The 16468-nt window shown below is 41.7% G+C and overlaps 1 protein-coding gene across 1 annotated transcript in view; it reads left to right on the top strand.

Annotated features, from left to right (window-relative positions):
* LOC149438318 (dynein axonemal assembly factor 8-like) overlaps positions 1–16468 on the top strand; it is a 163782-nt gene that overhangs the window by 39489 nt on the left and 107825 nt on the right. Inside the window, exons 13-19 of the mRNA XM_089659979.1 lie at positions 3067–3177; positions 5996–6146; positions 6227–6524; positions 6616–6701; positions 10952–11106; positions 11197–11338; positions 15997–16128. Coding sequence (XP_089516105.1) covers positions 3067–3177; positions 5996–6146; positions 6227–6524; positions 6616–6701; positions 10952–11106; positions 11197–11338; positions 15997–16128 — 1075 coding nt within the window. The remainder of the gene's footprint in view (positions 1–3066; positions 3178–5995; positions 6147–6226; positions 6525–6615; positions 6702–10951; positions 11107–11196; positions 11339–15996; positions 16129–16468) is intronic.

Raw genomic sequence — 16468 nt, forward strand, 5'->3', positions numbered from 1 at the left:
CTCTTTTTTTTTTAATTTTTAAATTAAATGGGCCACTATGAGCTTCAGGCCAGGTTCACATTGGTGCGCTGTGATCTTACCGCAGAATGCATATATGTGTGGTTTATGTCCATTTTTTTGTTTCATTTTCTGAAAATGCACTAAAAATTAGCATGCAGGATATTTGGTGCACTTTCAGTAGACACGTCAAAAAGTGCGACCTAAATGGAGTGAATGGGACCACGACTAGAAATTCCCATGATCCTCAGACATACTTGTGTTACTGTCAAACCATAGCACACCAGTGTGTACCCAGCCTTATGCCATAATGAACTAGCATGCACTGCATATTAGCAGATTAAGGCAGGCTTACCTGTGAAACGATGCCCTCCAGAGCTGATCTGTCAGCATTGTCTGCGGTCATGGGCATTTCCATCTTTTTCCGATTTTTCCCTCCAGGTTTAGTCTGTTCGGCCACTTGAATGGTCAGAGTGCAATGGTGTCACTCCTGCGCATGCCCACAGGAGTCACATCATCACAGCACACAGAAGGTATCGAAAAACGTATGCTGAGCTGCACATGCACAGTGTACGGTTACTGCTGACAGGCAGGGAGAAACATTTATATCACAGGACCAACATTGCTGCATATTTGAACACTACCCATAGAACACATCCCTCTTTGGCCACACTTTGGAAAGCAGTTGGGAGATGGGATACATTTTCTCGACACTAGATAGTACTAAATACCATCTAGAGAAGACTTTAAAATTTGCCTGCGCCAGAGGCAAATTTAAAATGCCCTCATACATTCTATCAGTCTACATGGACCAGTGCTCTGGTTCTACAAGAGTGTCCAAGTCCTGCTCCCATATCAAAGGGTGAGATGGCTTATTGGGGAATCAACTAACTGGGTAGAGCAGAGATTCTTCCCATATAACCAGCGTAGTTCTCACACAGATGGTGTCATAACAGAAGAATCCTCAACCTTTCTTTAGCTAGGCAATGTAGATGGGGTGGCAATTGGAGCCAGTAAAACAATTTCACCCTAGGCAAGTCCGATTCGCTAATTTTTTTTTTTTTTAAATCAGATCTTTTTTTATTGATTGAAGAATGGATCCATGTACTGTATGCATATAATCATACAACCACAATCTCCAACGGAGTGTGGCTTTAGTGTCAACAAGTTACATCGTTATAATGTAAAAGGGGTACAAAGTCCTGTATACCGAAGATATAAACATAGATTCCAGATCACACCATTTTCCAAATCCTTTTTTTTTTTTTAAAAAAAGAGGGAAAAAAAAACAGATTACAAAACAGGCTGAGAAAAAAACAGAAGGTAATTAAAATAACATAAAATATAAAACCAAAATGATTTTTAACAATTGAATAAAAATCAGCCTTCTTCTGAACTGAACTCTGAGAGTCAAACCTCCTCAGCTCATCCACGTGCAATATAGTAGTTAAAATGTCTAATCCAACGTTTGCCAAAAGCAGAGTTTTACCGTATGTATACAGCTATACCTCCAATTCCCATTCAAGGGTCGATGGGACAATAAATATCTCACAGTAGACCTGAAGGGATCCCACTGCTTAACAGCCTGTCCTTAACTAATTGTGCTGATGCTAAACCCAGTGTCCCCAACCAGGCATCCCAGACTTTTGTAAATTTCTGGGCACATCCTCTATGTTGATAAACTAGTTTTTTTCTAATCGGAGTATCATTACCAATTTGCTCCTTAGGCATGTCCACTGGGCCCAGCTCCTAAATAAAATGATGTACCATATAGAGACCGTTGTTTAACTAGTCACTGCTATTTTATTGGAGTGCCTCCGTTACAGCCTGTAGGAACTGTTTGCCAAACGCAAAGCAATATTTAGTGCCAAAATTGTAAATAATAAACCTTTCTAGTATCAGTGAAAATATTTCAAAAATTCCAACAAATTCCAAAAATTATTCATCAAAGTTCTGATTCATAATCACCGTGTATCTCCAAGAATGCCGTATACCTCCAAAAGAAAAAAAAAAAAAAAAAAACTGGATAGTGTATTATTCCTTGATGAGGAAATCAGGAAGTGACGAAACGCGTCAAGGGACGTGATGTTGGACGTTGCACGAGAACCGGAAGTGGCGGCGCGGCCATCGTAAGTGAGGTTATTCTACACTTTGGCACACTCTGCTCGTGGTTGGGAAATGGGAATATATGCGTTTTAACCATTTTACGAATGTAAGCACATAAAGCACATAAATTAAAGTCTGGATCTTTTTTTAATGGAATATATTACACTATATGGCTATTATTTCTTCTATCTATGAATGGCATTGTGAGAAATGAAGGCATGAGTGGAAGGAAGGGATAACTTGGGATCTGAAGTTAATTCTGGGAGATATTTTCTGTTGGGAGTGAGAATCCACTGGATTATTAATTCTGGAGGCTCTTTAATACCTATTTAGGGTAATGATATGTAATTCAGCCACCAAGAAGTGTTCACAGAGGAATGTGTATATAGAAGTGTACACAGAGTGCTTCACTATTTCACGTGTTGCTCACGTCTTTGAGTGTTTTTTGTTTGCACAAAAAAAGTTTTGTGGATTTAAATATATTTAAATATGATTAATCACTGTTATACTGAGGATAATACACTATCCATTTTTTTTTCTTTTGGAGGTATATGGCATTCTTGGAGATGCACAGTGATTATGAATCAGAACTTGGATGAATAATTTTTGGAATTTTTTGGAGTTTTTGAAATATTTTCACTGACACTGGAAAGGTTTATTATTTACAATTTTGGACTTTCAAGGGTGAAATTGGGACTTTTAAGTGTCAATATATAGGGTGTTTAATATATCACAGATTATTATAGATATAATTGTGGATACCGAATTTTATATCACAAATATTTAGTACCAGATATATGAAAACTGCTTGATATAAGAATTGCCTTTACTTCCACTTAAATTCAGCAACAAACTTTTAGCGCGTTGGGGTACCATTAGTGATATAGATATAGTACATGTGATGCTACCACTGATTCTATTTTTGCAATTCATCTGTTATAAAAAATTCTGTTTTCTTATCAGGCAGTGAATAAAGTGTTCTCATCATCATCTGGGTTCTTCTGGCAGACACTGGAGACTGAAGAGAAGCTGTGTCCTCTTTCTGTTAACATCCCAACAGACAATGACACAGAGGTGAGGATTCTCTCGTGCACCAAAACTCTTGCTGTGAACAAAGATGAACAATTAACGTAAAAGAGGAAAAAGTAACTTAAAGCATATCTAATCTCAAGAACAGAAATGTTAGAAATTGAAGCATTCAAGTCCTTAGTTGGGATGGCTGCATTTGTTTCTCTTTTTTCAAACTTCTATTTCCTTTATTCTTGCCTGATGATCCTAACATACTCCCTCTCCAAGGGTGACAATGCTGCCTTGCCGTACTGTATCTATGGAGAAGCAGCATGATCAGGCTAGGAGAGGACTACAGAAACCCCCAGTCTGATTGGCTCTGTACATTGTGGCTGTGATCTGAGTTGTCCAGTGACAGCTCACATCACAGCCAATTATGGCTCACTGGTCACACGAATGTGTTTTTTGAAGCGCCGTTCATAAATAGCAATGAAGAAATACACATCCACCTCTCCACCCTTTATTTTTATAATACAGCAGTATGGAGGTGATTTAAGAGCAGGGGCGGACTGACCATTTGGAAACCCGGGCACTGCCCGAGGGCCCGGGGTCAGTAGGGGGCCCCATGAGATGCCCCTGGTACCTTTTTCATAGGCTTTTTTGAGTTTGGGCAAGGACACAGGGGCCCCATGATCCCCTATTGCCCGGGGGCCCCATGAGTTGTCAGTCCGCCCCTGTTTAAGAGCGTGTGTCTAAGAATTAAATCCAGCAAATCCCCTGCAGTAGAAGAGAACATATACTCACCCCTATGGCAGCCCATTTCCCCAACCTCACATTTTGTTCCAGCACTGCAGGTTTGGATAGCCTCTTCGGTATTCGACACTTTCAGGATCATCTTCTATTCTCCATTATGTGTGCTCTGTATAAGACTGAGGAAGATGGGAAGTCATCAGCTGGACAAGATTTCTGGAAAGATCAGCAGGTTCTTTTGTACAGATATAACAAATTCTCTCAATGGCAGGGGCGGACTGACAACTCATGGGGCCCCCGGGCAATAGAGGATCATGGGGCCCCTGTGTCCTTGCCCAATCTCAAAAAAGCCTATGAAAAAGGTACCAGGGGCATCTCATGGGGCCCCCTACTGACCCTGGGCCCTCGGGCAGTGCCCCAGTTTCCAAATGGTCAGTCCGCCCCTGGTCAATGGTATAAGTGAACTCTGGGTAGAATGAAAAGTTACTCCACCTACTCTTGCCTTTAATAATACTGTAAATACCTATCTGGTTACTACAGAGACTACCACATCCCTATATGCTTTTACAGTTTTTCACCCACATTGCCTGGTTAGGTTTATGGGTAACAACATTATTGTCACTTGGTGCTCGTCATCAGCCATTATTGCTATGCATATTATGCTGATATGGTACCATTTTTTGATACACTTCCTGCATGGTGGTGTAGCCAATGTGTCGGTGCTGCAAATATATTAGACAGGTAGTTAGCACTATGTCTGCAGCACATTATTACAAAGACCGGTCTTGATGTTGCTTTTATGTGATTTTTAGGTCTGTTTTTGTATTATCTCATACTGAGGTGATGATGAACTGAGGTATTTACCTTAATTGTCCACATGTGTATTGTGTAATAAAACATAATTTCTGGAACTACTTCTAGTATCGCATTCTGTCCATAATGTAAACACTTTTTTGAGAATCTCTTTTCACGTTTCCTTTTTTGTACGCCTGTTTTTTGGTTACTGGGCAGAGAATATACGTCTAGCGATATATGATATTTATGAGCCTCTGATACTTTTCTTATTTACTAGAATGACAGGTTACCTTTGCTGTGGGGTTCTCCCACAATACAAGGGGTTAAATGCTCATTTTTCTTCTCTGGGGGTGAACATAAGAAGCAGTTTTACCCACCTTATTCCTAACTCCGGCAGGCTTTCTCCTAGCTTCATGAAGCCACTTTCCTTTACCACTCCATTGGTTGCAGGCACTCTGGTGTTAAATGCTCATTTTTTTTCTCTGGGGGTGGGGGAGAACATAAGAAGCAGTGTTACCCACCTTATTCCTAACTCCGGCAGGCTTTCTCCTAGCTTCATGAAGCCACTTTCCTTCACCACTCCATTGATTGCAGGCACTCTGGAGTTCTCCCATACAATGTAGAACCAACATGCAACGCAGTCGCAGTGGTGCAGCCCCCTTGATCTTAATGAGCACATTAGACAGGCACTGCTGCCTGTCAAAGTCTGTAGCCTGCTATAAAAATGCTGCTGTATGTGAACAGCCCTGTCAGGTTGTAATGTTAAGATTTTGGTGTGCGGCCAGGAGATGGTAAAACCACGGTTCAGCTTCCTGTTTTTACCACTCCCTGTGTGAAAGAACCCTTAAGGCTAGGTTCACATATGTGCGGGTGGTGCCGCTGCAGATCTGCACAAACATCTGTGCAGCCACACCACCCACACAGAAGAAATCGGTCCCGCAGGTGGGTGCCATTAATTCTAATGGCACGCCGCCCGCACGGTAAATCGCAACCGCACTGTCAACCGAGGTTCCCGTGCGGGCTGCGGTTTCCAAAGAAGTGTAGGGACTTCTTCCCTGCGTGTCCCGGGGCACAGGAGTCCATTCAAATGAATGGGCTCTTGTGCCCGCGCAAAACGCGGCCCGCGGGAACGCACATATGTTATCCAGGTCTAAACCGCTTTTTATCTTCCCTAAACAAAAATGTGCATTTAGCTCTTGAAGAACAGTGGAAGACCAGTTGTTTATTTCACCCAGATTTCAGCTTTAACAGAGCAGAAGGGACTAAATGAGAGAAGTTCCTTGTTAGGATTTGCATACCCTTTAATTTTCTCACTTTTACATTCACATTCTCTGCTCAGGTGGTGCCCGTCGTATTGTTTGACACTTTACTGCGATGCCCCATTGCATTTCACCACACCCTCCATCTTATCCTCACAGCGGGGCTGGATGTCTGTGGTCTAAGACTGCTTTACCCACAATCCTCTACTCTCCAGTCTGACTTTGGTAAAGGTATGTAATCGCTCTGATTATCTTGCTGGAGGTTCGATCAGATTCAGTTATAATTGATAGTACATTTTCTCTGTTTTTAGACCTGAATTCTAATGCCATTGGAGACACGCAGGACCCTCCTTTCCTGGCTTTGGCTCTGCGCGGGCCTTTTGCATTGGAACTTTGGGGGAACATATCGGGCCCTTGTGATCCCATGCTTGCCCGCCTGACAGACCAGAATTCGCTGAGTGCAGTTTATGGTCAGACAAAAGAGAAGCCTCTACTGCATTATTCCCGTACCTCGGGATGTATTCTGAGAGACCTGAGCCTGTGGTTTGGGGGGAGAATACAAAGTAATGACAGTATGAAGATCGGCATTCAGAATCCACCTAGAGGGAGGTAATAAAAGTCTATATTTGCAGAAACCGTTTTATGAAGCTGTGTTGTTATATGTGGAAGAATTGTCATTCTGGTTTAATGTCTCTCTCAGATCTCAGAGCCTCACAGAAAAACATTGCATTGCGCAGGAATCCCATTTGTGCCGTCCTGCTGCTTTGTTGACCGCCACAACTCAGGGTAAGCGTTATGTGTCAATGCGTTTTCAGGACAGGGGTGTGGCCATCACCTTCTGAGCCATAGTGATGGCCATGGAAGGATGTAGATCAAATTAAATGGAATGACTATTGGTTTTGTATATATTTTGTTTTCTTTATGCTTAGGACTAAAAAAAATATTTATTTTTTATAGTCAAATGAATAAGAGAGTGCAAGTGAATATTGTTTTGTCATTATTGATCCAGCGTGTTTCTCCTTAGCTTGTGTTGCAAAAAAATGCATTGTTAACAGACCTCAGTAACTCATGCTTCAGTCTACAAATACCCCTTTCCTTACTTATATATTTTGTTTTCTTTATGCTTAGGACTAAAAAAAATATTTATTTTTATAGTCGGGTGAATAAGAGAGTGCAAGTGAATATTGTTTTGTCATTATTGATCCAGCGTGTTTCTCCTTAGCTTGTGTTGCAAAAAAATGCATTGTTAACAGACCTCAGTAACTCATGCTTCAGTCTACAAATACCCCTTTCCTTACTTATATATTTTGTTTTCTTTATGCTTAGGACTAAAAAAAATATTTATTTTTTATAGTCGGGTGCATAAGAGAGTGCAAGTGAATATTGTTTTGTCATTATTGATCCAGCGTGTTTCTTCTTAGCTTGTGTTGTAAAAAAATGCACTGTTAACAGATCTCAGTAACTCATGCTTCAGTCTACAAATACCCCTTTCCTTACTTTGTAATGGCCCAGTCCAAGCATTCAGCCAGACATATCATGCCTGAAATATTCAGCCAGAGACAGCTATCGGTTTTTCTTTAGAAAACCCATAGCACTTAGGGATTCCTTTATCAAGGGTATTTCATTGGTAATGATGTAACCAGTCAGTGTCCTAAATTTGGTGTGGCATGTAAGTAGACAGCAGAACCAAAGCAATGGTGTGAAGAACCTAGGCAACGGTGTGAATTCATTCCTCCTAAGCTATCCATAGACATGGATACAAACAGAAAAATACATGCACCGTTCCATTTAAGGCACTCATTAGGCTTCCACTGTGGAGTAGATGGATGCTGGTCCAGCTTGTTGCATTCTGGTAAACTACGTAGTTTAAGAAGTGGAAGCTGCACTCAGCAAAACATCTGTTATATAAAGAAGCAATCTCATTCTTGGTGACTAGTGGTGCTTTCGGACAGCTTCATCTTCAATCTGCTGGTCCTGCTTCCTGCTGTGTTTACAAACTTTCAGCCTATTCACAGTGGAGGAAGGGAACCTAGGATGACTGTTTGTAAACACTCCTAGCACTGATTTGGTTCACAGCAAGCACAAGGTGGAGAGCCACTTTGGTTGGCTCTGTACATCGTGACTGTGATCTGAGTTGTCCAGTGATAGCTCACATCACAACCAATTATGGCTCACTGGTCACCCGAATGTGTTTTTTGAAGCGCCGTCCATAAATAGCAATGAAGAAATACACATCTACCTCTCCGCCCTTTATTTTTACAATACAGCACTATGGAGGTGATTTAAGAGCGTGTGTCTAAGAATTAAATCCAGCAAATCCCCTGCAGTAGAAGACAACATATACACACCCCTATGGCAGCCCATTTCCCCAACCTCAGATTTGTTCCAGCACTGCAGATTTGGATAGCCTCTTCGGTATTCAACACTTTCAGGATCATTTGTTGCTTATGTCCCCCACCACAAACTGGCTCCTTGCTCCCACCCTCTGCATCGATGCAAGACTTAGGGCTCATGTACACGGGGCGTTTGGAAAACTCTTCTGAATGATGGAAACTGACTGCTGGAAAATCTTTTGCATACTGCGTTTATGTGTGTTTGCATTTTGAAGCGTTTTTAAAAGATAACCTCAGGAGACCTTCCCAAATGCCCAGAAGGCACTGAAAAACAGTAAAAAATGTACTATTTCAGACATTTTTAGAGAAATAGAGAGAGCAGAAGCAGAGAGAGCAGTATGTGTTGAGATGACCGGTCTTTTCTGGTTGTATTCACTATGGATCCCATCATGAGCATAATGCGGCACGTTCTACCATTTTTTTCTTTCACATGAAACCTGGAACTGGCTGCGCTGGTGTACCGGGTCCATTTGAATACATGGAAAACGCTTTGCCTGCATTTCTAATAATGAAAAAAGGCTCTGGAGAGCATCTGGACATGGAACAGTTAAAAAAACGCTTGTAAACGCAAGCGCTTATAAACGCGGTTAACCGTGTTTACAAGCATTTGGCGTTTGAAACGCCACTAAAATCTACTCCTGAACGCAAGTTTGGTGCATAAAAAAAAACTACTGTAAACTCAACTTGTTTACATAAATTAGTGAAGCGCTGTAAATTTATTACCAATAAATAAAAACTAAAGTATCTTTTATAACTAACTACTAGCGCTCTGTGATAAAAAAACTCATATACATATATATATCCTTCTAGTGAAAAATGCACAAACTTAAAGTGAAATGGTGGTGACAACTATACCATGAGCATATATAGTATTTAATCAAATTATTATACAATGTATTACCATATAACTGTGAATCACAAAAATAAAAAAAAACATCCGTGAATAATCAATATATGAAAACAAGTCCATGCAAGTGAAACTTCGTGAAAGAGTGATCTTCACTTCTAGTGCATAAATCCTCAAATGGCAGCAGTGCCTGCTCACCTCCCCACACTGACCCACACAGGGCCAAAAGGCTCTTACTCTCCTCTGTATCAGATCCTCATATGCAGATTGCTCATCCAGGGATCACAGGATAAATGTAGACTTTTCTATTCCACTCCACCTCCACTCAATAGTATACAAGACACAAGAAAAATCCTTCCATAGTGGAATAATGTTTAATAAGGTCAGCATAAAAGACAAAAATTGCACTCACATATATTCCTTGTTACATCAGCGTTTCACCCCATCCCATGGGTGTATTGCATGTACCCAGGGGAAACCAATATGGCCACTGCGTCCGGACGTGCGTCACCACGTGACCGGAAATGACGTAACTTGAAACCGGATATGGCGTACCGACACGTTGCGTCACGTGCGTCGTGACTTCATCAGGGTTGTGGAGTGGAATAGAGAAGTCTACATTTATCCTGTGATCCCTGGCTGAGCAATCTGCATATGAGGATCTGATACAGAGGAGAGTAATAGCCTTTTGGCCCTGTGTGGGTCAGTGTGGGGAGGTGAGCAGGCACTGCTGCCATTTGAGGATTTATGCACTAGAAGTGAAGATCACTCTTTCACGAAGTTTCACCTGCATGGACTTGTTTTCATATATTGATTATTCATGGATGGTTTTTTTATTTTTGTGATTCACAATTATATGTTAATACATTGTATAATAATTTGGTTAAATACTATATATGCACATGGTATAGTTGTCACCACCATTTCACTTTAAGTTTGTGCATTTTTCACTAGAAGGATATATATATGTATATGAGTTTTTTTATCACAGAGCACTAGTAGTTAGTTATAAAAGATACTTTAGTATTTATTTATTGGTAATAAATTTACAGCGCTTCACTAATTTATGTAAACACATTGATCACTTATTGGTTTAAGTCGAGTGACAGCAGCTATTATTATAGGGTTATTATAGGGATTTATCTATATAAAGCGTAGGAGGATACTCCCATTTATTTTTGTAAACTCAACTGCCTGTAAACGACGATGTGTACATGGACACATAGGAAAACATTAGGGAGAGTTCAGGGGCTGCTGAAAAAAACGCAGAAAAGCTCCTGAACGTGAGTTTATCAGCTGCAGTGTACATGAGCCCTTAGCAGTGATAGGTTAGAGGAAGGAGCCAGCATGCGGCGGACGTACATATATGACTATGACCAGGGGCGGACTGACAACTCATGGGGCCCCCGGGCAATAGGGGATCATGGGGCCCCTGTGTCCTTGCCAAACTCAAAAAAGCCTATGAAAAAGGTACCAGGGGCATCTCATGGGGCCCCCTACTGACCCCGGGCCCTCGGGCAGTGCCCGAGTTTCCAAATGGTCAGTCCTCCCCTGACTATGACAGGAACACCAGACTGTATGCTAGTGTAGCACATGAACTGATGTGAAGGGCCTATTTCCTTTTTAAAATATTTTGGAATGTGTTGGAGCTATATAAATACATAAAGCATTGATCTACAATAGTTGATGGTAAAACATGATTGGTCTTGGAGAATGTATTGTTGATCTATCAGATTGGCCATCTAATGTCAGGCATATTGACATTAATATAGTCATTTATTTCTTGGCTCCTCTAGGAGATCTATTTCTTGCAGTCTCCCCTGCCATACCACCATATGCATATGGAGATATAATTCACACGTGCTGCCAACGAGGATTTCACATTCACGGCCTCCGAAATCTTCGTTTCTCTTCTAAGCGTGCTGCCATGATGAACATGTCTCTGAGTCAGGTGTAGTATTGAACATACTGTAATGCTAGTTATTTGACAACAAAACTGATTGGAAGTTGATGGATAGTCCATGGTATTACTATATTACAGGTGGCAGTCTTCTGTCCTGATAAGTCTTCAACCCAACCAGAGGGAGAATTTTGCACCTCCCACCCAGAGCCACGCCTTCACTGCTTGCTCCTCCTCCTTAGAAGGGAAAATGCTGGACATCACACACCATCCCTTGTTCAAGGTCAGTCCATGTAAATGCTTTTATTCATTTGTTTGTGTTACAGTGTTACTAAACCCGCAACAGTACAATCAGTCTGTATATGCAGTAAAGCATGCTTGTACTCACTGTGGAACCTAAGGGGTTAATCCTCCTGATTGAGTAAAAAGGGCGTTTGATCCTGTCTTCTCTGATCCTTGCCGCCTTCTACTGTCCCCAATCCATCTATTGATAGAACAGAGCCCTAAGGGCAAGCTGCACATGCTCAGTTTGGTGTGCATTGCTAGTGAGTTTTTTTTTCTTGGGAGAGTACATGTGATCAGCACAGGGCCACTTAGTAGTGTCCAGACAGAGGGTCAGGGGTTATGCAGCCTCGAAGGACAATCAGGGGAGAATGAAAACTCCTTCTGCAAGCTTTAACCAGTGCTCTGCTGGACACTGATAAGTCACAAGACTGCTCTAACTGCTGATGAGAAAAGGTATTTAACATTTTACATTTACTAAAATAATTGCATTTCCATGTTGCGTGTACTGTGGGAGACCAGATATAGTGAATGCAGGGTCCGGGGAGACCAGATATAGTGAATGCAGGGTCCGGGGAGACCAGATATAGTGAATGCAGGGTCCTGGGAGACCAGATATAGTGAATGCAGGGTCCTGGGAGACCAGATAAAGTGAATGCAGGGTCCGGGGAGACCAGATATAGTGAATGCAGGGTCCGGGGAGACCGGATATAGTGAATGCAGGGTCCGGGGAGACCGGATATAGTGAATGCAGGGTCCGGGGAGACCGGATATAGTGAATGCAGGGTCCGGGGAGAGCAGATATAGTGAATGCAGGGTCCGGGGAGACCGGATATAGTGAATGTAGGGTCCAGGGAGACCAGATATAGTGAATGCAGGGTCCAGGGAGACCAGATATAGTGAATTCAGAGTCCAGGGAGACCAGATATAGTGAATGCAGGGTCTGGGGAGACCAGATATAGTGAATGCAGGGTCTGGGGAGACCAGATGTAGTGAATGCAGAGTCCAGGGAGACCAGATATAGTGAATGCAGAGTCCAGGGAGACCAGATATAGTGAATGCAGGGTCCGGGGAGATCAGATATAGTGAATGCAGGGTCCGGGGAGACCGGATATAGTGAATGTAGGGTCCTGGGAGACCAGATATAGTGAATGCAGGGTCCTGGGAGACCAGATGTAGTGAATGCAGGGTCCGGGGAGATCAGATATAGTGAATGCAGGGTCCGGGGAGACCGGATATAGTGAATGCAGGGTCCAGGGAGCTCAGATATAATGAATGCAGGGTCCTGGGAGACCAGATATAGTGAATGCAGGGTCCTGGGAGACCAGATATAGTGAATGCAGGGTCATGGGATTAGTAACATTTTAAATGATATCTAAACCCAATTACTAACATCTCATAATCATGTTAACAAAATGTCAAAAGTCACGTTCAATCTTTTTAAATATGCAACTTTCATTAAAATAATGTTGGTAAATCTGCCATAAAGGTCCTTGATTAGGCTCCTCCTGTTAAAGGGTGACCACGCTCTGTCCCTGTCTCCCAGTTCTTCTCCTAAGTTGTCACATGGGCTATCAAAGAAGACTCCAAGTGGCTATTTTCAACACATATTATGCAGATATGACCAACTGTTGTCATGATCCAGAAACCCGCCATGCAGAAATGCTATGCAGCCACCTCTAGAGTGCATGTAGACAGGTGGCTGGTGCAAAGAGGCTGCAAAAGATCAGTAGCACTGAGGTGCAACAAAAGTGCAAACTGTATTTTATTTAAATAAATGGCTTTTGTTTGATACGCAGGGCTTTAGCAAGCCAAATGTCATTCAGTTAGGGTTTACATTTACCTTAAAGGAGAAGTATGGGGTTTTTTAAAAAACAGACATCCATACTTCCTTCCATGCTGTAACATCTGTTTAATGCTGCAGCTATCCCACACCGACTCTAAAGTTGAGAACTGCGTGATCACATTGAGCGCTGATTGCTCAGTTCTCAGTCTGTTCCGACTGGAAAGCAGTGACTGTCAGTCACCACTTTCCACTCTTCTACTGCAGCGCTCACTGGGGCACGGGGCTGGGGAAGGTGCAGGTACAGCTGGCTCCAGCTCTCAGCTGTGTGCTGAAAGGCAGCACCAGCACTCAAATGGACAGCAGGGCAGATCCTGACAATATTGTTGGGATTCTTCCTCAGCCTGGCATGGCTAGCCACATCACCTGATAGCAGGCTATATCCTGCTGTCAGCTGATTTTTGGTCATGGGAGCCTAAAAGTAAATGTACTCCTGTGACCCACAAGAGCAGTATGGCCAAAAAAGCTTTCGCCATACTTCTCCTTTAACTTGTTTTTTTATCTTTCAAGTGTCATTTTATGTATCTTTATCTTACATATGCTACGCTTAAAATGACTCTGTCTCCTAAAAAGAAAAAAACCCGGGAGTCCATCTTATTAAATGTATACTTCTGCCATGTGCCATTCCTGCATTTCTTAACCACTTCCAGTCCGGACACTTTTACTCCCTTCCTGTCCAGGACAATTTTCAGCTTTCAGCGCTATCAAACTTTGAATGACAATTGCGCGGTCATGCAACACTTTACCCATATTAATTTTTTAGCATTTTTTTGAGAAAGATAAAACTTTATTTTGGTGGTATTTATTCACCACTGGGATTTTTATTTTTTTTTGCTATGTAAATGAAAATGTCTAAAAATTTTGAAAAAAGTGTTTTTCTTATAAAATTTGCAAATAAATAATATTTCATCATAAATCTTGGCCAAAATTTATTCTGTTATCTTTTTAGTAAAAAAAGTAACCCAAATTAGTTTATAACCAAAAATTATAATTTTTAAACATTTTTTTTACATTTTTATTTTATTTTTTTTATATTATTATTTATGGTTTTGTTTTTTTTACATACTGTTACCCTAGCAGTACAGTGTCACCATGGTGACACTGTACTACTTGTGCGGGTGACGAAGATTTTTTTTTTTTGTTAACACTGATTGCTTTTACACCCATAAAGGCTGTAAAAGCAATTATTTCTCCTTCTCTCTGGCTATATTCCTGTAGCCAAATAAGAACTACTGTGTGAGTTGTGATTGGTCACAGCTTGTCACATGGTACAAGGCTGTTGTGAATAGCCTTGTACCATGTGACCTCTGTGAACTTTCACAGGTTTCACTACGTGACATCTTGCTTACTACTATTCATGTGATCACTGATTGGTGATCGCGTGATCGGGACCTCGCACAGAGGTCCCGTACGACGATCGATGTTCCACTGTGTCCGGAGGACACAGCGGGCACCGGATCGTGGTGCTGTGGTCTCCCAGGGAGCACGCATAAGCAGGGTGCGGGGAGGTCATTTATAAACGGCCACCCGACCCTGCACTGCCACCGTCCGGCCGTTTATATACAACGGCCGGACGGAAGGTGGTTAAATCCCTTATTTTTCATAGGTCAAGTACAGGAAGGTCAGATTGCTATTCAACAATAGAGTACAAGAATGTACACAATACAATGCACTGTCTAACTATTACAAATATAGACAAGAATGAGACAGTTTTCGGAATATATTGTCTTGAGAACTGTACACGGCATTCCAAAACTTTAAAAAAAATATAGGGAATATAGAAATTAGGTAGCAAATCAGAGCAAGACATGAAGTATAGGTAGGGGGTTAGGTAACCCAGGAAATAGTGGATGTTTCAAACATTTTGGAAGAGCTGGTGTGGCAGGAGGGGCAGTGTGGAAATAAAAGTGGGGGGGGTTTAGGGCATTGGGTGAAGTAGTGAAGGGTGAAAAGAGGGTGCTGCTCTTCTCTCAGTCCCCCAAGCATGCCCCCTGCACAGTCCCCCTGGAATAATCTTTGGTCTTCATGTGCTAATAGCAAAACTAAGTTGTATTAGTGTTTATAAGTGTTGAGTTTGCAGATCGTTCACTCACTGTTTTTAGGCTGCCGAGATCTGTACTAGCCGATAGTACCAAATGTTTTGCAATTTCTCTTTCTGCGCATAAAAGGGATCAGTAAGAACTTCCCCAATGCTGCATTTTAACATACAGTGGGGCAAAAAAGTATTTAGTCAGCCACCAATTGTGCAAGTTCTCCCACTTAAAAAGATGAGAGAGGCCAACATACCAGCAACAGTGTGCGCCAACCTTGTGAAGACTTACAGGTAACGTTTGACCTCTGTCATTGCCAACAAAGGATATATAACAAAGTATTGACATGAACTTTTGATATTGACCAAATACTTATTTTCCACCATAATTTGCAAATAAATTCTTTCCAAATCAGCCAATTTGATTGTCTGGATTTTTTTTCTCATTTTGTCTCTCATAGTTGAGGTCTACCTATGATGCCAATTACAGGCCTCTCTCATCTTTCATGTGGAAGAACTTGCACAATTGGTGGCTGACTAAATACTTTTTTGCCCCACTGTACTTCTGTGTGTCTAGCCAGCATTTACTCACACTATAATTATAACTGACTATACAAACAGGCTACAGGTCATATCACAGAACCACTTTTGCACAGTAATTCGTAATAATATATTTGTTTGACATATTGTGTAATCTGCAAAAGATATAACCACTGTTAGCTTTAGTCTGTGAATGGTGACTTGTAGTTGACCTGTGTACCTCTTTTAACAATCTGCTCTCTTCTAGGATTAATGAATGATCTGGCTGAGCAGGGTCTGCTGGGGGTAATCCGGTGCAGCCTGTCTTGTCCTGGTGATCTGGATCCCACGCTGTGTTTCCATTCAGCACCTTTTTCAGACACTTTGCTACAGGGACTCGGTAACTTATTCATGTGTTATAAGCCTAGTGGTTAAAGGTACAGTTTAGTTATTTTAGTTTTGAAAGGGAACTAGTCAGCTGAATCACTCAATGGCTTGTTTTATCACATGGGACCTCCATTTGTGAGATCTCCCCAGAGTTGTCTGTGGCTCCATTCCTGACTACAGTGGAATTTTGGGTGTTTTCACCAGCCTTAGGGGGGTTCTGCTCCTTCTGCATTGTTCTCGGAGATTAAATAAAGCAGAATTGGGCCCTAGGCAAGATGTCAGCTTTGGTCGTCCCCTCCCTTACAGCATATTGAAAAGAATTGCAATAGGCATGGATAAATTGTCCCATTTGC

Source organism: Staurois parvus, unplaced genomic scaffold (assembly GCF_062004578.1).
Source record: "Staurois parvus isolate SC_StPar_1 unplaced genomic scaffold, SC_StPar_1.0 ptg001193l, whole genome shotgun sequence".
Lineage (NCBI taxonomy): Eukaryota > Metazoa > Chordata > Amphibia > Anura > Ranidae > Staurois > Staurois parvus.